We start from the raw sequence: 20319 nt of genomic DNA, 5'->3' as shown, positions 1-20319 counted from the left end.
AGAAAGTAGCCAAAATGCAGCCAATGCCAAACCGGTTAGGACTTGGTCTTCGTCCGCCTATGCCTTCTTATGGCCAGGGTCCCTCAATTTCGGCTCTCGCACAGCAGCAGCAAATGCATCATCACCAACATTTTGTTCCCCCACAACCAAGATCTACCACCCTATTTATTGGGTCAATATCAGGCGGAATCTCAGATGGTTTCCTGAATCAACTGCTTGGGGTGAGTGCTCTCCCAACGTTGGCAATCTTTCGAGTCGATGTTCAAGTTTGCTCAGGCGTGCGGTCCAATTTCATCATTCAAACGTCTCATTACCCCGGCGAATAAGCCCCAGGGGTTTGGATTTGCAGAGTTTCAGGATCCTGACGGTGCGTTGCGAGCCATGTCACTCCTCAATGGCGTAGAGCTACCAGCATTGGAGGATGGATGTGTAAACAAAAAGCTCCTAGTAAGTGACTATACGTACATTGATGGTTGCAAGCTAACGATCGATGGCAGGTGAAGGCAGATGAGAAGACTAAGATGTTCCTGGATGCTTATCAGGCGCAGAAAATGACGACAAACGTACGTGCTTGGGAATTGTTGTATTCCTCGCTGACTTGTGCTGTGCAGGCCGACGAAGAGCTGATACGGCAGGCTAAAGCGAGAGTTGACCAACTTCTTGTAGATATCAACAAACAGTCCCAAGATGCAGCGACTAGTGGTCTCATTGATAAGGAGAAATACGTTATTCCTCCACATTTGCACGACTTACAAGAGGCCGATTTGCCTGAGACCCAGCGAGGTCTTGTCATGACAGAGATTGCCCAGTTTCGTGAACGCGCTGCAAAAAGAGAGCGAGAGAAAATGCGTGACGTCCGTGAGGCGGTCCCTAATCTGGCCGCCCCGAGCGGACCAAAGCAAAGAGAATGGGGCAAGCCGCAACTTGCAGGCCAGGGTCAAGACTCGCCACTGGAGACTTCAAAGCCCCAGCAAGGCTTTGGAAAGGGCGCGCAGGGATATAGTAAGCCAGTAGGGTTTGTGAAAGCAGAGGAGGATGGGAGGTCGCCAACCCCGGATAGCAGAGTAGTTGCCGGACGAGCGATAAAAACAGACGAGGAGCTAGAGGCAGATCGAAAAGAGACCCGACGACGAGACGAAGAGACCTCTTACCGAGATGTAAGTGTTCTGTTGTGACATTTTCGATTCCCAGCTGAATTAGAATTTACAAGCGTGAGCGCCGGTACGAGCCGCGTGAGCGGGCCAGGATACAGGCGATGGAGCGCGCTATCTTGCGAGAACGGGCGACAAAAGAGGCTGAGGACCGGGATCGGGTTGAGATGCGATCGCGCCTGGCGATCTGGGACGATGATGAAAGCGATGAACTCTTCTACACAGATAGGTGTGCCTATAGCTTCACATGAAATTCTCCCAGCTTACCGGTCCATGTCAGATCTCGGTGGCGTTCCCTACGTGCGCGACGACTTGCGGCTGAACAGGCAGCAGATGATGAGTCGCGGGGTTACGAGGAACGAGAAGTGGAGAATCTGCGACGCGAATCAGAGGCTTTCCTTGCTCGACAAATGGACGAGATGCAGGCGCTGCAGGAAGAGCAGCGCAAGGCGGGCATGCTTCTGGATGATGGTGCGCCCGTTAAGCTCAACGTGTCCCTTGCTGCGACTGCAGCTCCCAAATCCGAGACGACTGCGAAGGAGAAAGCAGTGTTCGGGCAGGAGGAAGAGGAGGAGGATGGCATTCGTAAAAGAAAGGCGCCCCTGCCGAAGCTGGATTTGGCGGAAGGCGGCGAGAAAGCGCGCGAGCGGCTTGAGATGATCAAGACAAGTGTTCCACGCGATAAAGAGACCTTATTCAAAGCCAAGGTCCGATGGGATGGCTTGTCGGATGTGCGTTTATTTCTTGCACGATGATTGACCTCCGTGCTGAACGACTTGCAGATTATGATCGATAGGAAGCTGGAGCCTCTCGTCAAGCGCCAAATGACCAAATATCTTGGCGAGTTAGAAGATGACGACCTTGTGATGTTCGTGCTTGAGCATCTCAAAGATCACAAGGGCCCACAGAAGCTGATCGAGGGCCTGGAGCCGGTGCGTCCCCTCTCAGTCATACGTCTTGATGAGCATGCGAGTTGGCCGTCTCCTGTGATACTGAACATCACCGTTTGCTAGGTACTGGAAGAGGAGGCGATGGAGTTCGCGATTAGCATTTGGAGACAAATTATCTTCGAAAGTATGGCATACGGAGAAGGCCTCCATACCGAGAGAATGATGGTCGACTGATGGACTCGATGGTTTCTCGTGCGTGGCCTCCGGAGATCGAGGCAGGTGCGTTTGCGTAGTATCAATTATTTTCCTACTAAGATGTATAAGATTCCGCGCGTTATCATATTTGTAAAGCGTGCTTATGAGTCGCCGCAAGAGGCAGGTGGGGCGGAGTGGCGGTCTGCGTCGTTGCTGTATCGTGAGTTGCACATTCGAATCAGATGCATATCGGCGAGGATGATGTGTTCCGTCTTGTTTCATGAGATCCGCTCACTCGTCGAATGTGTTGTTATTTGCTCGATAAATCCTGGATTTTACCGCCTCACGCTGAGTGCTACGCTTGCGTCTCCTCCGAGATCATTGACTGCCGGTGGTTCGGAGAGGAATGCTCTAGGGCTTTCTGAGCCGGGACTCAGGAGCATGTGCACCTGCACCCTGACTTGTCCGTGGCAAGAATAATATTCACTACTCGTGATGCGGTACGTCTTCCATCTCTGGAGGAATGCTGAACGGACTCTGTTCAGCGCAATCTATGTTTCATTGTCGTTTCTTGACGTGCGGGAAACTGGGCCAGGCGCATCTGCTTGGCTGTGATCGACTTACTCACTCTTCATGGTATCATTGAGGTGAGTCGGGGGGTCAGATTGTAAATAACGTACTATACTACAATAGAAGTCTTCGCTCCAGGAGTTATGCTACATCAGATAGTATGCCCTGCGGTCACGTTTTGCTCCCTCGTTCGCGCTCTCTGTGCATGGCGTGGACATGGCCAGTCACCGCGGGCAGTGCAACCTCCCCTCGCTTGCTCGCTTCAACCTGCTCGTGTACCTCCACCCGCACCCGTATTTCCACCGTCTTCACCGGCTGGACGTTCCCCTTCTCGTAGGCCGCATCCTCTGTGATGACGAGGTGTTGTGATTCCCTCGCAGCTATCCTCCGGCGTTGTCGATAATCTGGGCAGCCGCCGCGTCTGCTACTACATCTTTGCACCCAGTGTCCCACGACGCCGAGCAATAGGTGGCTTCTATAACTTTGCTTGGTTAGACACGATATGTGGCAGCGACCCCACTCCGCCTACCTCATCTCGGACTTGACTCCTTGGTCATCGGCGTGGTGGTTGCGTGGTAACTGCAGCATGGGAAGGTCTCTGGTCTCCGTTGGTCCCGCGATGGGAGCCGGTTGTGTTTTCGGATTGTCGGTCGCGAGCTATATGTTGCTAAGCCTTTCCCAATGCAGCAGCTGCTATGTCTGGCTGGGCGCACTTGTGGTCGTCTCGAGGAATGCTGGGCTATGTGGTTGTAGGGAAGCATCACTTACAGGCTCCGTACGCAGTCCATGGGAGCAGATGGGGCCCTTCACTCCTCTCTAGCCTCGCGCTCTTTTGGATATGGGCAGCTGCGCCCATTGGGCTGCCCTGCCACGGGGCGCCAATCTGCTGTGGGTGGGGCCGACTTGCATCCTTTAGGATACCTCGACTCTCACTGGGGCTTTGAGGGTGTGTCGATGGCGTGGAGGTGGTTGAATATCTGACATGCGGGATGACGCCTTGGTGCGGACTCGGAGCGCGCGTCCGTAGTCGGCGGAGACCGAAGCCGCATACAGCGATACCCTGTATCTGCCCCGGGTCGGTTCCTGGTCCTCGGGGCACATACAAGCCTCTGAGTGGTGATGATTGGGACTTGAGCTTCGCGCTCAGGTACGGTACATGATTCTCATACATAATAGTGCGAGGGTGGGGTTGTAATCCGACTCCGTGGAACGATAGCCGACGAGTCTCATGCCTGTCGGTGTGGTCTACGAGCTCATTCTTCCGTGTCTGGTCTCTATCTGATGAGACTGCTCCTAGCATGGAGCTTCTGTATGACCGTGACAGTCTGAGGGAGATCGAAGACCTCGCCGCCGATTGTTCGACCGAGACGAGGGCATGAGTCAAAATGTGGTTTCTAATTGCCAGTGGTAGCTTTCAGTCAGACGGTGTCTTCTTTGTGCAAGTGCAGGAATCCACACACAGCGCTCCAGGTTACATTGAAGGCTGGACGCAATCAACTCATACGCGTTGACAGGACTGATGGACTAGTGTCAGCCCGCATGTATTCGAGGTTTCATGTTATCGAATTGTTCTCAGGAGCTTCCCGGGAATTTTTTTCCCGAGTATATAAAGATGGATATCTCGCAGGCCAAAGAGCCGTCGCAGCACTGCTAGGTGTTTCCTGTTACTGCTTCAGTTTGGCTTCAATTTCAAAATTCAGCAAGGACCTTGTGGCGTCAGCACTGATTGCTGTTTCAGGAAGGTGAGTAGTAAGGGTTGGCAAAATACAGATGAGCGGCAATAGAGTCTAATGTGCCAGTGAGCACGTTTTAGTTAATCAGGTTATGGCAGTTCTTGATCAATCCTGTACTGCACTCGATGTCTATTGGGATGCTTCCATAATGTACTGTTCGTGAACGCCGGCGGCTTGTAGCGTAGCACCAGACTTGATGCGCGTGTCAGCAGGTTGGACTTTTTACATTTGGATGGTTGTGCACGAGAGTGGTTTATTTAAAAGCCATTTTGTCGCTCGTGTCTAGGACGTGGGCCATACGGACATATGTCGCCCCAACGAGGCTGTGCCGGTGACGAAATTCTGCAGTCAAGCGGCATCAGAAGGGGATGGACCCATGGAGAGTGCGCAGAGCCGCCGACCGACTCGGATCGGGTACCTGGCTCATCATTGCACTCGCCACACGGTCTCCCGTCTGAGCAGATCGGGGGCAAGGAAAACCTGCATAAATGTGGTGAGCTGCGATTTTATCTCGGAGTCGCAGAGCAACTCATGACCATCCTGAATGGGTGCAGAAAAATGAGCTTGGACATAATGTGGCCACTTGGAGCCGCCACCCCCGGCCAGATGAGATGAGATCGCTACCCCAGACTCCAGGCTGAATGAATGCACTTGCAAGTACTCCCGCTCATCGTCTCCGGGGCCGGCTCGTGCCACTGGGCTAAACTTATCCTCGCAACTACTTTCAGCCCGTTACCGACGTCGATGTCGTCTGGCGGAATGCACAGCGTCCCAGTTTGTGTCCTGCGCTGGCGGTCAGCAGACCATCTCCGCGGTCAGTGCAAGGCGCTGGCATGGGGTCACACGCACCCGCGCCCGCGCCCTCGTCCTCCCAGAATACCATGGCTGATCGGAGAAATATTTCAATTCGGCTACTTTTCCTCCTCGCTCAGTATAAGAGCGCGGGCTGACGCCTTGGCCCTTTTCGACACCGTCCTTCGAGCCAGGTCAATATGTGGGCTGCAACGGCGGCAACCCTCTTCTGTCTCCTGCACGCTGTAGTTGCTGCCCCGCAGGCCACCACTACGGGTGCAGACACCACCCTGCCTTCGATCACGACCCAGACAGCGACAGCGTCGGCAGCCACCCCGTCTGCTCCCATCCCGTCAGAGGAGCCCCTTCCTCCCGTCCAGGCATGGTGCCCCAGCCAGATCTTCTGTCCCGGAGCGGTGCGTCGTGCCCTGGCGTCCCCGCTCTCCCCCTCATTTTCCCCGTTCTAGATACTGCAATCCGTCGACCTCGCGGACGTCTACACCGACCCCAAGGTCATCGTCGACAAGCCCACCTCTAAGCGTTCCCAGCAGGTGCTCTCCGACTTCAGCGCGATCTATGGCACAGGCTCCAATGTCATCACCGAAGAGGACATCGTCAACTTTGAGGACAACGACTTCCGTGGGGAGGGGCTCGAGATGGAGGCCATTGCCCTCTCCAACTTCAACGCCAACCCAGCCTTCCTCAACAACGTCACCGATAACCTCCTCAAGGCTTGGTCACAGACGGTCAGTGGATATTGGGTCGACCTCGTGCGCCAGACCAACTACTCCGCAACCTGCCCCTACGGCACTGAGAATGGCCCCTGCGAGGGTACATTCATCCCGCTGAACCACACTTTCGTCATTCCTGGCGGTCGTTTTCGTGAACAATGTAGGCGTCTTGCTTTACATACAGAAAGTGCCCACCTAATGCATTCGTAGACTACTGGGATTCCTACTGGATCATTCAGGGCTTGATGGAATCCGAGCTGTATGAGATTGCAAACTCGACCCTGCAGAACTTCATGGACGAGATCCAGACGTTCGGCTTCATCCCAAATGGTGGCCGTATTTACTGTGAGTACATGCGGCTGAAATGACTTTACTCACACCCTCACATCATACCTCAGACCTGGATCGTTCTCAGCCCCCACTGTTTGTGCGCGTGAGTTAACTTTATCTCAGCTGTAAAGGATATCGTTCTGATTCTGCTGTATAGATGGTGTCCGACTACGTTACCACCACTGGCGACACCTCTGTCCTGGAGCGCGCCATTCTCTCCGCCGAGACGGAGATGCAGTGGTGGATGAACAACAGGTCTGTGAGCGTGACAAGTCCGTACACGAACAAGACATACACTGTGTTCCGCTATGACGTCAACAACTCGGCGCCCCGCCCAGAGTCGTACATTGATGGTGAGACGAACTCTCCCGTGCCGCCGCTAACATTGGTGGCTGACGCGATGGATAGACTATTCGACCGCCTTCGACCCGACCCTGCCATCGTTGAGCGAAGACCAGCGTTCATCCCTCTATGCGAACCTCGCCAGTGGCGCAGAGAGCGGTTGGGACTTCTCGTCTCGTTATGCTGCACAGCCATTTGCCGGCGGAAGTAACAATACCAACCCCATTCTTCGCTCGTATAACATCCGGAACACTATCCCAATCGACCTGAACTCTATTTTGTGTAGGCGGTCTTCCTCGCGTAGGGTCCTCGATACTAACTCGTTCTGTAGACAAGGCGCACATGCTTTTGGCGGGCATGTACAACTCAACAGGGAACACGACTGCGGCAGGGTCACATCTCGCGACAGCTGCATCGCTGCGTGAGGCTGTACTTGACCTCTTCTGGGACTCCCAAAAGCTCGCATTCTACGATTTCAACCTGACTTCAAACTCGCGCAATACCCTGTTCAGCGCCGCAACGTATTTCCCGCTCTGGAATGACATTGTCCCCGATGAGCTGCTCGAGTCTTCAGAGAATGCTTTCGGGTTCTTCTCCGCTGTGAACATGGTGATGAACCGGTACAACGGCTCCTTCCCGGTCACCTTCCTCCAGAGCGGTCTTCAATGGTGGGTGCTTCCTGCTATGAACGGTCGTCCACTACTTACCATCGCATTGCGCACAGGGACGCGCCGAACGCGTGGCCACCGCATCAGTACATCATTCTGCAAGCGCTGCGCGCGCTCCCGGATAATGTGACGAGCGGCGCACTGCCAACGCCCGCGTCGAACGCGTCGACTTATTCGCTCATCCCTGCCGGCCAGCTCAACGTTGCGGAAGCGGACCTCCCGGGGCAGCCGGTGATCGGCACAGGCAGGAACGCGACCGCGACGGGCCCCGGCGCGGACGTGAGCCGGCTCAGCGGGACGGTCGTAAATGGCGGGAATGCGACGGCTGGTGAGGGCTGGGGACATGCGCTCCAGCGCGAGGTCGCAAACAGATACTTCTCGAGCGCGCTGTGCAGCTGGTGAGTGCCGTGTGCTTCCGCGCACTGTGGGCGGGGATTCTGACGGTTGTGGTGCGCGCAGGCATGCTACGGGAGGCTCGATCCCGGGTGTGCTGCCCAGGCTGTCGGACCAAGAGCTGAACGTGACGCAGAGCATTAACAACACCGGTAACGTACGTCGTAGTCCTAACTATGCTCTGCTCCGCGTCGGATACGCGCTCACCGTGTTTGCAGATGTTCGAGAAGTTCAACATCACCGACGTCGACTCGTCCGGTAGTGGAGGAGAGTACACTGTCCAGGTGAGTGCCGTGCGCCCGCACCCGAACGCGCCCTGATTGATCTTTATTGCCCAGGCTGGTTTCGGATGGACGAACGGCGTCGTCCTCTGGGTCGCCAGCACTTACGGTGACATTCTGGTCGCGCCCGACTGCCCTGACCTCCTTGCGATCGTCAACGGCACCTCGGCCAAGACGACGAGCGCTGCGGCATCGGGACCCGCACAGGCCTCCGCGCGCGCGATCGTGCTCGGGACAGCAGTCTCTGTTCTGGTCGCGGGTCTCCTATTGTGAACGATATAACTGTAGACGAATGGGTAGACGACGAGCGATGATAGGACGTTCTTAAAATGACGGCGCATGGACCACGTACGTTTACGAGCGGTTGTGAGAGTAGAGATGGGCTTTGTTGGTGCTTACGAGCTTGTGCTTCCGAGTTGTATGTGTACAAAAAATGTGGTTAATCTGAGACTTTTACGACTTTTCTGAGTTTTGGCAAGCGTAAATTTGTATGTGGTCGTAAGGAAGCTGTTGATGTCCTCCGGAAACATTCATATATTAGAGGCCCTACGCTCAGCTCGGGCGAACGGTTGGGGACTGACAGTGACTCGATTCTGGCAATGCCCCGCCAAACACGTGATCGCCATTTTGGGCGCCTACCTGCCCGTAAGTAACACGCGATGGTCTTCAGCCACACTTCAGACCATTTGCTCCTCCGTGCTCTCCTCTCTCAGTCGTGCGCTTCGACGGCTCTTCTCTCTCCGTATAACGCCCTTTGACACATCGCTCTGTTTCTGTGGACATGGCCGTCTCCGCGGCCGCGAAACGAGCGATATTTGATGGTGAGCCCCATGGCGACTCTGCGTGGGGCGTCCTTGTTGACTGACACCTTGCTCGTCCGCCAGTCGCGCTGTTTGTCGTGTCGCAAGTGCGTTCTTCTAGCTGTTCTGCGGGTGTAGCTGCTGAGAGTGTGCGGTAAGGCAGCCTTGTATTACACTGTGCGAGTGAGTGGCCTCATGGGATGGACCTGTGGCATGATACTGACCCTCGTCTTCTGCTTCGATTGCAGTGGGTGGTGGATAGCATGGGACACGGAGAGAGGAAGGAGGTGAAGGCAAAGAGCCTGAAGGCTCTGGAGAAGCTGGGGCACAAGGATCTGAAGCTAGACGAGTACGAGAGTGCGTCTACGTTCTGCCGCAGCGTGGCCAGGGAGACGTATTGATGCGCGACTTCGATCTGCAGAGCAGATTGCTTCGGAGGTTATACACCCGGACGACATCGAGGTACGCTTTACAGGTACGTGTCGCTGTCCCATGAGCCTCGCGCATTCGCCGCCGACCATCTGCCTACAGATATCGGCGGCTTGGAGCCCATAATTTCGTCCCTGCGCGAATCCGTCATATACCCCCTCGTATACCCGCATCTGTTCAGCTCTTCCTCCCTTCTGGGCGCGCCCAAGGGCGTGCTCCTCTTTGGTCCGCCAGGATGCGGAAAAACCATGCTCGCAAAGGCGCTCGCGAAGGAGTCCGGCGCCACGTTCATCAACATCGCCGCGTCGGTGCTGACCAACAAGTGGTACGGCGAATCAAACAAGCTCGTCGCAGCGCTGTTCTCGCTCGCGCGGAAGACGCAGCCGAGCATCGTCTTCATTGACGAGATCGACTCGTTCCTGCGCGAGAGGACGAAGGGCGACCATGAGGTCACAGGTATGATGAAGGCGGAATTCATGACGTACGTCCCTCTCGTCTGTCCACCGGGCTGCTGTCTTTTCATGAGCGCGATCGTAGCCTGTGGGACGGCCTTTTGTCAAGCACAGACCGCATACTCGTGCTTGGAGCCACGAATCGGCCAAATGACATTGACTCTGCCATATTGCGACGGATGCCCAAGCGATTCTCCGTCGGGCTCCCCGATCTCGAGCAGCGACAGAAGATCCTCTCGTTGGTATGTGCTGATCGCCCCGACGATCTCTCTCGCGTGGCTGCTAACTCTCTCGGCGACACACTCTCTTACAGATGCTAAAGGACACGGACCTGGACAAGACGTTCTCGCTACACAGACTTGCGCAGGAGTCTGAAGGTCTCTCGGGCTCGGACCTGAAAGAGCTCTGCCGCAACGCGGCCATGCGCCCGATGCGCGAGTTCATTCGCGAGGCGGGCGACGACCGCGAGCTGCTTGCGCGGTGCCAAGAAGATGTACGTGCCCCGTCTCTGTTGACTAGCTGCGAATCCGACGCTGACGCCGCGACAATTTACAGGACTTCAGACTGCGCGCGCTGACGCTGGGCGACTTCTTCCAGTCTGACGGGACGAGCGCGCTGCCACCGGCGAACCCGCTCGATGAGGTGTCGTAGGACGAGATGCTGAGAAATGGGCTCGTGTTGCTGACGATTTCCAAGTTGATGCGACCGTATGTTATTATGATGTGCGCGCGGATATGTAGAGCAGCGCGCTTAATGATTTATTCTCTTTGGGATGCCCTCGTGCGAGGGTGGTTGGCTTTTATGATACACGTACGGAATCAGAATTTGCGCTCCCGGATCATGACTATGTGAGCGGGTGTTCTCTTACGAGTTGAGATTGTAAGTGTCGTATTCGCTGAGGCCCACTGTAGATAGATCTGTGGGGAGCACTAGTCCTCGGGACAGTCGTCTTATATCGCTCCATGGCTGAACAGAATCATCGTGGTCTGCTCAGACGGCGCTCTCCAGTTATCCCCAGTACCTCGTTCATTCACATTTTGTCCTACATTATACATGCACGCCTTCCTCCGCTCAAGGCGCGGCGATGCTGAATGCTGCAGAAGCTGGCCCAAGACTACCATGGAAGCTGTGATGTCTAGCGTAAGTCAAGTATCCGAGCAATGCGCAAAATCACTTTACGTGGTCACCGAGGGAATCAAATCATAGCCAGACCTGGGGACCGAAAGGTATGAGGTGGGTGGCATCGCCACAAACGAGGAAGAAGGGGCACATACGCAGGGGGCACGTCCGGTAACGTGAAGCTCGCATAGCATGCGCATGACTCGACGTAGTTGGCGAGCACCCATTGATCCGCCTGCTGCGTGGTCTGGTTGTATATGTTCAAGATGATGGCGAACTGCGTGGGGTCCCCGATGCTGGCTGTCCAAGTGAGGGAGGCAGGCTCGCCGCTCACCCAGTCGGTAGGGGCACTGAACGTGTAGCCAAAGGGCAGATCGCTAACGCAGCATTGTGCGGCGACGAGAGGCAGTAAGGCTATAAGGGCACTGTACGCGGGGGTGGAGCGTTAACATGGGAAAGGTGGTGTATTAGCACGAACATACCCGAACTTGACGAGCATATCCTCTTTCTGGCCGAAAATCAGCACGGTGAACGGGTGGCCTGACAAACATTTGGATTATATAGTTGGGAACGACCTCCATCAAAGCGCAGTGTTAAAGTCGACTAGACTGCTTGAAAGCGCAGTGATGGCCGTCTATAAGCTTGACAGATTCGGGAACACGGTGCTAATGTATACCTCCAATTCCACACCCTTATTCTATTCCCTGACGAATGTCAGCATCATCTGAGTGGGTTTTCAACTGGAGCCTTTCTCTGACTTGCGAGATTTGTTCCCAGGCCGGTCTTCAATGTCATCTAAAGGAAAAGATGAATTCTCTGTCGTGGTTTGCAGTGATGCGGATGTATTTCGACGAGCTCGGGGATGGGCACTCCGGGTGAGAAAGGCTGTCACTACTGGTTTCAGCGCGCATTGGCCAGGCCCCAAGTGGGCCTCCGGGATCCTTGAGATACACCACTTGAATTGAGACCGTTCTCCTCTACTCTGTCTACTCTACCAAGAAGTCTAGCCTACGGGAGACACTCAACTACCAAAATGTCCCTCGTTGAAGCTGCACTGAAAGCAGATACCGCAGATGCGTTTAGTCAGGTTCCAGTAATGTACCGTACATAGTCTTCTGCTCCGAAGTGATTGTCGGCAAGTCAATCGTACTCAACCGACACCTTTGTCATAGAGACCTCAAGGATGCATCTAGTACAGACCCCGCCGTGCGTAGGGCTCTCGGCGCTGCTATCAGGGACGTCTGTATAAACGTCGGATTCTTCTACGGTGCGTGTGGCCTCTCAGTTTCCGTATACATGCGCCGAGCGGGCATCGGCCTGAACGCAGTTTGCAACCACGGAATCTCCCAACGCACGATCGACAATGCGCTAGCTGCGATGACGGAGTACTTCTCCCTCCCACTGGATGAGAAGATGGAGGTGCACCACGAACGTTCCCCTGAGGCTGCATGGACGCTGACATCGACCCCCTTGCCCAGCTCGACATGCGGAAATCGCCAAACTTCAAGGGCTACAACCCCGTGTTGAGCAGCAACAATGACCCCGTGAACAACGGCGACATGCACGAGGGCTTCGAGTTCGGCTGGGAGGAGCTGCAGGCGAAAGAGTCGGACGAAAAACGCGCCAACGATGGTGTCATGGCGGGCGTGAACGTCTGGCCCAGGGCTCCCGCCGGTTTCAGAGAAGCCGTGCTTGCGTACTAGTGTGTCTTTCTCACCTGCTGCGTCTAAGATCTCGACGGCGAGCATGTTGTCAGCCACGCTGCGGTCACGCTCGGGAAGACTATGTTTCCCTTGTTTGCCCTAGCTTTGGATCTCCCAGAGGAATATTTCGGCGACAAGGTGGGTGTATACAGCGATCCCAGCACGCTGCTTTCGATATGCATGGCCTTGACAATGATCGCATTTTGTTGCAGACCAAGAATTCCGCTGCCCTCATGCGCGTCCTCCATTATCCGCCCCAGACCGGGCCTGTGGACGACAGGGTAATCGGTATCGGGGCCCACACAGAGTGAATTTCTCTCCGGCTGCGGCTGGTTACGTGCGCTAACGAGCTGGCACTTACCCAGTTTCGAGGTATGAAACCTGGATCGCTGCAATGAGCCTGGCCTGACATCCCACATCGGCCATAGTGCTTCACGATTCTTTGGCAGCAGCCTGAGATCCAAGCTCTGCAAGTCCTGAACAAACAAGACAAGTGGATCGACGCACCGCCCACTCCAGGAACACTGGTTGTAAAGTGTGTACTTGTCATGGGCCTTACAGCGTGATGCTAAACGTAAGCTGTTGCTATCTCATATAGTTTGGGCGACCAGTTCGCGCGCTGGACAAGTGAGGCATTTTCATTGCACATATACTCATTTCTCACATCTATACAGACGATGTGTTCAAATCGACTGTTCATCGTGCTGTCAACCGGAGCGGCGTCCGGCGATACTCCATTCCTCTTTTCTTCGGCACCGACTATGACGTCAGACTAGAAGTAAGTCAAATTGTTGCGAGTCCTACCGCAAGACTAATGTATGCACTAGCCAATCTCAAGCTGCGTTTCCGAGGATCGTCCACCGAAATATGAAGTTGTCGCCGCAGGCGACTACGTCAAAGCGAGACTCAAAGCGACATACGGTCATTGAGAAGGCATACGGGAGAATTTCCTCTCAGTTGGGTAGAAAGAGATTAGCAAGAATGCTGTAATATCAGTGAAGCTGGGGAGTTTGTCCATGTGTGATTCTCAAATTGAAGTAGTGGTGAGCAGGCACACCTGTACCTAATATATGATATCAGTCAGCCCTCACTATCTAAAGAGCTGGCTTTCATTGAGCCATCGGTGTCATGTCCCGACCTGCTAAAGTGGCAAATAGCGCAAAATTCGCCGTCTTCTGAGTTGATTCCCACCTTCGAATTCCGCTATCGACTTTCCGAAAAGTGTCCGACTTCAGGCATTGCGTAGGGCCCTCGATTGCAGTTGGCAGAATCGGTGATTCTAACGGTCTGAGTACAGAAACATGGGTTGCAAAATATTAATGGTACTACCTCCATATTCCAACCATGAAAAGTCAAGTAGGATCTCAATTCATTCAGGGGTATACGGTGTTACGTAGAGAGGGCATTGACTACCCTCCATGTGTTTGCCCACCACATACGGTCTTGTCAAGACGCTGTGGACGCAGTATATCAATCTCTCGCATTCTCAACGGAGTACTGAACACGAACACATTAGCTTTTCCGACCTGCTCATTTGTTGGTGCGAATACGAAGTTGGTGAGCAAAATATACAAGAATGTCTTTATCTCAATGATGGAAAAGCGCATGCCGATGCACGACTGGTCAAGACACCAATAAGCACAGACGTCCGCAATATCAACCGATCCAGCACGGAGAACGTACCCGGGGTCCAGCTGAGAAGGTCAAAGTGTTGTTATACAGACCGGGCTGAGAAGTGACGGCTTCTGGAAGGCTGTCCCATCGATCGGGACTGGTAGCGATCAACCACCGTGCCAACATACTTGCAGAAGTTTTGAAAAACTCACTCGAATGTCCATGCATCCGGTCCCCAAACCTCCCGGTCTAAGTTGAAGCCCTCCACAGGGACATGAATGAAAGTGCCTTTTGGCACCCGCACACTCATTAGCTCCGCGAAGCTTCCGTCCGGGCAGCGAGTCTTGACTGGAACCGACGTCGGCACGACGTCGTCCTGCATTGCAACCCGAATGGACGAGTGAACGGGCGGGATGAGCCGGAGCGACTCGCGGATGACATTCTCGAGGTACGGTAGCTCCGCGATGGCGGCATACAGAGACGCCACTTCGTCCTCCGTCAGCGCAGAGAGCGGTGCGGCAGAGGACACTGCGCGGAGTTCAGTCCGGAGCCGGTCCTGCATATGCGGGAAACGTGCGAGAAGGTACAGCGTCCAGGTGATCGATAGCGAGCTGGTGTCCGAGCCGGCAAACATGAACGTGTTGATGTTGTGCAGGATGTCGTCGTCGGAGATGCGCTGTTCGGGAGGGAGGTCAGCTGCGGCATTAGATTTTACTGGTGATACTGTCAGTCTCACGTAAGAAAAGTTGATGGGAACACATACGAAGAAGGGTGAGCAGATCTTTCCCCTGGTATACAGTGCCCTTCTCCTCTGCGTCCGCAATCTTTCGTTTTTTCTCTTGCACCAGGTCACCCGCGACTCGTCGAATGACTTCCTGGCATCTCTTCACAGTGTGTGCTGCCCTGTTCGGCTACTCGAGGTTTGGTCAGCATTCTAGAGGTATAAGGTAGTGACTACGCACGAATAACACGTTGATAATAGGAAAGTAAATAACGAATAGACTCCTTAGCGACCCACGTTGTTGTGAAATGGCGACCTCGAACATCTCCTTATACGCGTTGAAGAGCTCGTTCGATTCACTTTGGATAGCATTGAACTGATAGTCAAAGCCTACACGTAGACATAGGCCTTCCGCGAACCAAAACGAAAATGACGAACACTTACCTGCAGAGCCGATCACGTCGAATGTCGCCCGGCTGATCCAATGGCACACATCAATACGCTCTTTCGAGATCTCCTGCCCGTCCTTTGTCTCTTCGGCAGTGCCCGACTGAGCAATCATGGTTGACCATTTTTCCTTCAGCTCATTGCCTTTCGCGAACACTAGTGGAACAAGTGCTCGAAGGTTCTGAACAGAAAAAGCCGGCGTCGCAACGCGTCGTTGGCGTTTATGTACCTGGCCCTCTGCAGCAAGCATCCCGCATCCTATCAAGCCCGTGATGAGCCGTCGAGACGGCCACGGCTTCTCATACATCTGCGAATGCTTGAGAATGTGCCCGAGCGTGACGGGGTCAAGCGTGAATAGACGTTGATCCCACTTTGTGGCTCGCGCGTGAGCCTCAGCAGTCACTACAATAAGATTCACATACGGGAAACAGGGCATGAATCATGACATTTCGCCCATAATCTTTGACGAACATCTCGTGTGTTCTAGGAGATCTAGCCGGACTGGAACGCGGAATGACGTTGAGAATTGGGTGGATTTGCGGGCATACATGCTGCATTAGAGCTATTACTCACTTCATGACCATAGAGAGCTGCTCGGAGAATAGTCCATGGCTGGGCGGGCTAGGAATGTTCCTGAGAGGATTATAGCGGGGCTCTATGAGGACGAAGTAGATGAGATATGCGAGGGAAAGGACCAGAATGGCAACAATCAAGCTAACAAGCATCGTCGACGGGCTGTTCAACAATTCCCGTACTCTGCGCCTGCGAGCACAGTTTAAAACGAAAGCCGCCGGGCACTGCCAGTAAGGGTGTGGGTTGCTTTGTGTGGAAGACAATAAGCAGAGGAGCTCTAGGCGCGACAACGGACCGAGACTAGAATCAATCTGGCCAACGACGTCGAGATGAAGACAACACGCAGCTTCAAGCTAGCGAGAAGACAGACGTACTAAGTCCTGTAAGTCAGTAGTGACCTCGTCAACGTTCACATCAAGTAGAGGTCCATGCGCCGGCTGACTTTGCGCGCGTCAAGTTTAACTTCGTAAATGGCGCCTTCAATCAAACAACAAACCATCTTATCTCCTTACTATCATGGCGACCCGTGTTCGGACACTTCATATCACCGTCCCTCTGATCAGATTTTTGTCATTCGCATCCCCTCCAACAATATTAATAACGATCTCAAGGTGGCCACTGAGCACACAATCCGTGTCCACTGAGACAATATTTTTTGGTTCTCTCCTGCTACTGTATCGCCTCTGGATGTTTTAGCGGCACGGAAACATGATCCCATTCCAGACTGATGTCACTGATCGTGACTCGCTGCGCTCGCTAGCAGCAGAGGTTAAGTCTCGCCACGGACATGTCAACCTGCTCGTCAATAATGCGGGCGTGATGTTGGGGCACCAGCCTCAGCTCCCCAAGCCTGCGGACACGAGCATTGCTGCGTACCAGGAGCTCTTATGGAACACGGAGGACTTCGATTCATTCGGGACCAGTTTCCGCGTGAACGTCTCCGGCGTGTGGTTCTGTACCGTGGCGTTCCTCGAGCTTCTGCATGCGGGGAACAAGTCGGAGTGGGCGCGCACGAACGGCGTGACAAGCCAGGTGCTGACCATCTCAAGTCTGGCCTCCCTCCGTAGGGACTCAGGAGTGTTCAGCTTGTCGTACTCGCTCAGCAAGGCAGCAACAACGCATTTGAGTAAGGTGGTGGCGCATTATCTGAAAGACTGGAAGATCCTGGTCTCGTGCCCAGACGTGTCGAGCGGGCACGAGACCAATCATCTGTACTCGACAATATATCGCAAGAATTCAGAGTGATGGTTTCGTCCGGTTTGCGTGAAAATAGACCTCGCTTGTGATGAACTTGTAAGCGGCACTGCTCGCGCGAAGTCAATTGTCTGTCTTCCAGGGATCAACTCAATGCCGACTAGGTAGAGAAGATGGTCGCACAGAGCTGGTGCAAACTCTGCCCGGAGAACTCTGCCTCTCTGATGAAGAACATGAGGGTGCCGATGATCGCCGATCCATCATTCCGCTGATTTGAGTGGTTTAAAATTCGTCAGTTCAATATCTAGAGGGTGGATCAGGTCAATGACATGCACAACTCAGCCTGTTTCAGCAGTAAATTCGCACTCACAAGTTATTCGAACTTCCTGAGAAGGGGGATTGGGAGGAACTTTGTGCAGACATTGTAACCCGACGATGAGTTAACGCAAGTCAGAGATAGAGGATGTACCGTGCCGAAAGGGACAAGATGGCCAGAATGTTCATCATCATCGTCCTAGCTGCTATGGAAGACGCTCAGTGCGCATGCTCGCATGTAGAACGCATGTAGGTGGCCAGTCGTGCGGTGGTCAGATACACGAGGCAGACCGTCAGACATATCATGTTGGAACCGTATCACCTCGTGTAGCAATCGAAGAGTAATAATGGCCGCGATGTTCTCACGTCTCTGGTTCGAGAAGTTGGCAGCAATTGAAGTCTATTGACCACATGCAGCCAGATAAGGAGCAAGAGTGTATGGCCACACGGATAATAACGTAGACATAGTCGACCATGTCCACTCGTACGGAGGCTGAAAGGGTTACCAGATTAGAGCAGACGCTGACAGTACGAAAAGACTGTCCAAGCGAAGAGATGGGTAGACACAGTCCAGTACGCCAGAGCAGAGTACAGTTGAATGGAGATGTCGGAAGCAAGCGCCATCGACGTGAAACCTTGAAGCTTGAAGCTTTGAAGCTTTGGTCCTGCACAAGACGAACGTGGGATAGGAAGACCTGCTGTCAGGCTCGCGGCAATACATAGTGGCTAGACTTCCTCCAGGCCGCCACGCCGCATCGATGGGTTACGTTGTGCTTGCGCTGTAGCGGCTCTAACTCGCCCCTCGCGCCGTTGGTCGGCGCAGTGCAGAAATATCATAGAAGAGGATCGAGACTTATACTTATTGCCATAACACCTCTCTCATTCCCTCCAGGCACTACTAACGGCAGGCGGCCGCAGGATCCTGGGCTCTCGTCAGTTCTATCAGCTCCGGAGACGCGGCCGTCGCCGCGGGTGCGATTCTGCTTGAGCAGGTCTAAGTAAACAAATGGGTGCGGGGAGGTGTTATCCGGTTCAGTATCAACTCCAGGCCGTGGCGTCCCAACCGCGGCCAGCTTCCCGAATCCTTGTGAGTTCGCTCAGCTCGTCGGAGAGGACTTGAGCTAGCGCGAGAGGTCGCTCCAGACTACATGCGGACGTCGCAGAAGGACAGGCTGAAGAGCGCCCGGCTCAGCGAAAGGTTTTCAACGAGAGCATGGACGCGTTGATCAATAACGCATGTTGGCCTCATCCGCTTGCTTGAGACGTCTGTGAATGATTAATGCAGCCTGAAAAGCAATATTCCCGGACTAGGATCGACGTTCATAGCTCATCTTTTTCCCGCCTGAGAGCTTCACCACTGTAGACAACCGAAAAGATCGGCACTCGGCATCCAATTCCCACTATACCGTCCTTCCCATCGGTCCTATGGTCGAAGCCTAGCGGAACACGCATAAAGATTCGATGAGAGGCCAGCGCAGCGGCAAATGGGTACGACTATATGCGCAAGTCGGACGTACAGGACTCTGATAGCCGCGGACAGGCCGAGAACAAGAAGGATCAGAAGGCAGATGGAACTGTGAAGACGTCGACCAACAGCTCGCGACGCGACCCGCGTGTACAACTTCCTCCTCCTCCTCAAGCATGCTCGCTAATGCTCAAGCGCTCATGGTCAAGGTCCGGAATTCGCCGAGACGTCGCTGCTGTGAAGAAGTTGGTGAGCCCTGGGTTGATATGTGCAGAAGCAGACGTGGCCTTGCCGTTCTTAGATCAGCGTCGTCGCGCACCAGGCTGTACGAATCCGGAATTTGTTAGCGGTGTTTTGCTGCTGGCTCCACTGTCGCTATAACAGCGCCTTTGTTCAAGTCGCCGCAATAGCCATATAGTCGTCGTCGTCGGTTCGAGGGTGGATTCTTTTTCAACCAGCCCGAGCGGCGATGCTGTTCTATCACTATCCCGTGCTGTCTTCTCGCAGCCACTCCCGTTCGGTCCACTCTGATGCGTCTCATTGGTGTGTGTTGTTTAGTAAGTCCTGAGATCTCCCATTGTTACATGAATCGTCTCGCTACATGAGGCAAGCTACTTTGCCTGAGACGGACTTGATTAGATACTCAGTACCTAATTTTGCAAGCAGGGTATCCATATATGACAGATGAGCAAGGGATGACTTAGTTTGGGCGTGGGGAATGCGGTACGACACTCACTTAGCAACATTCTTTGTTAAGTCGTATTCATGCACATATCGATTGCCGATCGTCAGCGGTACGTCTCCCTCATTCATGCTCGCAAACATTTTGGTTGAATCAGTTCCTCCTGCGGTTCCCGGCCGCCGTCGTGGTGTTCGTATTGTCTTCAAAAAGAGGTAAGGTAGTATGCTTTTGTCTTCCGAGCCAGTCCCATTCTGTACGCATATTGTACCTCATCTCTTGTTCACTGCATCGACGTGAATGAGCATAACCGGATGGTAGTGTCCGCACATGATGAACGCGTGGTACTATGGCATTGGTATCAGTTCACTCCTTACGATCGTTCCTACCATTCCAGACCGCTATAAACCAAGATCATATGCTCCATCAGTTCATATGATTCTCACCATCAGCTTATCATATGGCTTAGCTTTTCCTATCGAAGTAATCTTCTACTCTCACGGACACTATGTGAATGAGACAGTTACGTTTAGATTCTCATTGCGTCTTGTGTGTGACACTTAATCTCCGTGGTTAGTCGATTCATATGCCTCGAGGCTTACCTCGTGCAACAGGAATTCGGACATGGCACTCCGACTTCGCCATGAGGTGGTCATGATAACGTCCACAATAAGGGGTTTGGTCAGTCGTCTGACCTCCCGTCGCTGTACCTCGTCCGCTGTTCCGTGCCAG

General features: G+C 53.8%; 7 protein-coding genes across 7 annotated transcripts; 5 read left to right on the top strand and 2 right to left on the bottom strand.

Moving 5' to 3' along the window:
- Window positions 1–59: 59 nt before the first annotated feature.
- FIBRA_05874 (uncharacterized protein) lies at window positions 60–2275 on the top strand (the record flags this gene model as incomplete). Its single annotated transcript, XM_012327621.1, has 8 exons — window positions 60–221; window positions 277–447; window positions 498–563; window positions 612–1157; window positions 1211–1380; window positions 1432–1882; window positions 1934–2083; window positions 2165–2275. 8 exons carry the CDS (start codon window positions 60–62, stop codon window positions 2273–2275), a joined length of 1827 nt encoding a protein of 608 aa, XP_012183011.1.
- A 3256-nt stretch (window positions 2276–5531) lies between these two features.
- FIBRA_05873 (uncharacterized protein) lies at window positions 5532–8349 on the top strand (the record flags this gene model as incomplete). Its single annotated transcript, XM_012327620.1, has 11 exons — window positions 5532–5747; window positions 5799–6222; window positions 6273–6407; window positions 6461–6495; window positions 6550–6745; window positions 6801–7016; window positions 7066–7402; window positions 7459–7800; window positions 7862–7952; window positions 8014–8079; window positions 8134–8349. The coding sequence occupies 11 exons, from the start codon at window positions 5532–5534 to the stop codon at window positions 8347–8349; spliced, it is 2274 nt and encodes a 757-aa protein (XP_012183010.1).
- Window positions 8350–8857: 508 nt separating this feature from the next.
- On the top strand, window positions 8858–10408 carry FIBRA_05872 (uncharacterized protein; the record flags this gene model as incomplete). The annotated part of the gene is made up of 9 exons (XM_012327619.1): window positions 8858–8897; window positions 8961–8983; window positions 9036–9059; window positions 9125–9233; window positions 9298–9351; window positions 9408–9786; window positions 9843–9999; window positions 10071–10250; window positions 10313–10408. 9 exons carry the CDS (start codon window positions 8858–8860, stop codon window positions 10406–10408), a joined length of 1062 nt encoding a protein of 353 aa, XP_012183009.1.
- A 524-nt stretch (window positions 10409–10932) lies between these two features.
- FIBRA_05871 (uncharacterized protein) lies at window positions 10933–11375 on the bottom strand (the record flags this gene model as incomplete). The annotated part of the gene is made up of 3 exons (XM_012327618.1): window positions 10933–10969; window positions 11032–11301; window positions 11359–11375. 3 exons carry the CDS (start codon window positions 11373–11375, stop codon window positions 10933–10935), a joined length of 324 nt encoding a protein of 107 aa, XP_012183008.1.
- A 534-nt stretch (window positions 11376–11909) lies between these two features.
- Window positions 11910–13508, top strand: FIBRA_05870 (uncharacterized protein; the record flags this gene model as incomplete). Its single annotated transcript, XM_012327617.1, has 10 exons — window positions 11910–11974; window positions 12049–12295; window positions 12355–12550; window positions 12608–12717; window positions 12792–12886; window positions 12945–12951; window positions 13008–13114; window positions 13178–13206; window positions 13254–13357; window positions 13407–13508. 10 exons carry the CDS (start codon window positions 11910–11912, stop codon window positions 13506–13508), a joined length of 1062 nt encoding a protein of 353 aa, XP_012183007.1.
- A 440-nt stretch (window positions 13509–13948) lies between these two features.
- Window positions 13949–16086, bottom strand: FIBRA_05869 (uncharacterized protein; the record flags this gene model as incomplete). Its single annotated transcript, XM_012327616.1, has 9 exons — window positions 13949–14033; window positions 14089–14198; window positions 14263–14350; window positions 14406–14907; window positions 14957–15104; window positions 15156–15304; window positions 15359–15731; window positions 15784–15862; window positions 15935–16086. 9 exons carry the CDS (start codon window positions 16084–16086, stop codon window positions 13949–13951), a joined length of 1686 nt encoding a protein of 561 aa, XP_012183006.1.
- A 556-nt stretch (window positions 16087–16642) lies between these two features.
- On the top strand, window positions 16643–17179 carry FIBRA_05868 (uncharacterized protein; the record flags this gene model as incomplete). Its single annotated transcript, XM_012327615.1, has 1 exon — window positions 16643–17179. The coding sequence occupies one exon, from the start codon at window positions 16643–16645 to the stop codon at window positions 17177–17179; it is 537 nt and encodes a 178-aa protein (XP_012183005.1).
- Between the last annotated feature and the right edge of the window lie 3140 nt (window positions 17180–20319).

This window comes from Fibroporia radiculosa, assembly GCF_000313525.1.
Source record: "Fibroporia radiculosa TFFH 294 genomic supercontigs, scaffold5552, whole genome shotgun sequence".
NCBI classification, from domain to species: Eukaryota; Fungi; Basidiomycota; class Agaricomycetes; order Polyporales; family Fibroporiaceae; genus Fibroporia; species Fibroporia radiculosa.
The sequence above is the reverse complement of the archived record's forward strand: the minus strand, read 5'-3'. Positions and strand labels throughout refer to the sequence as shown.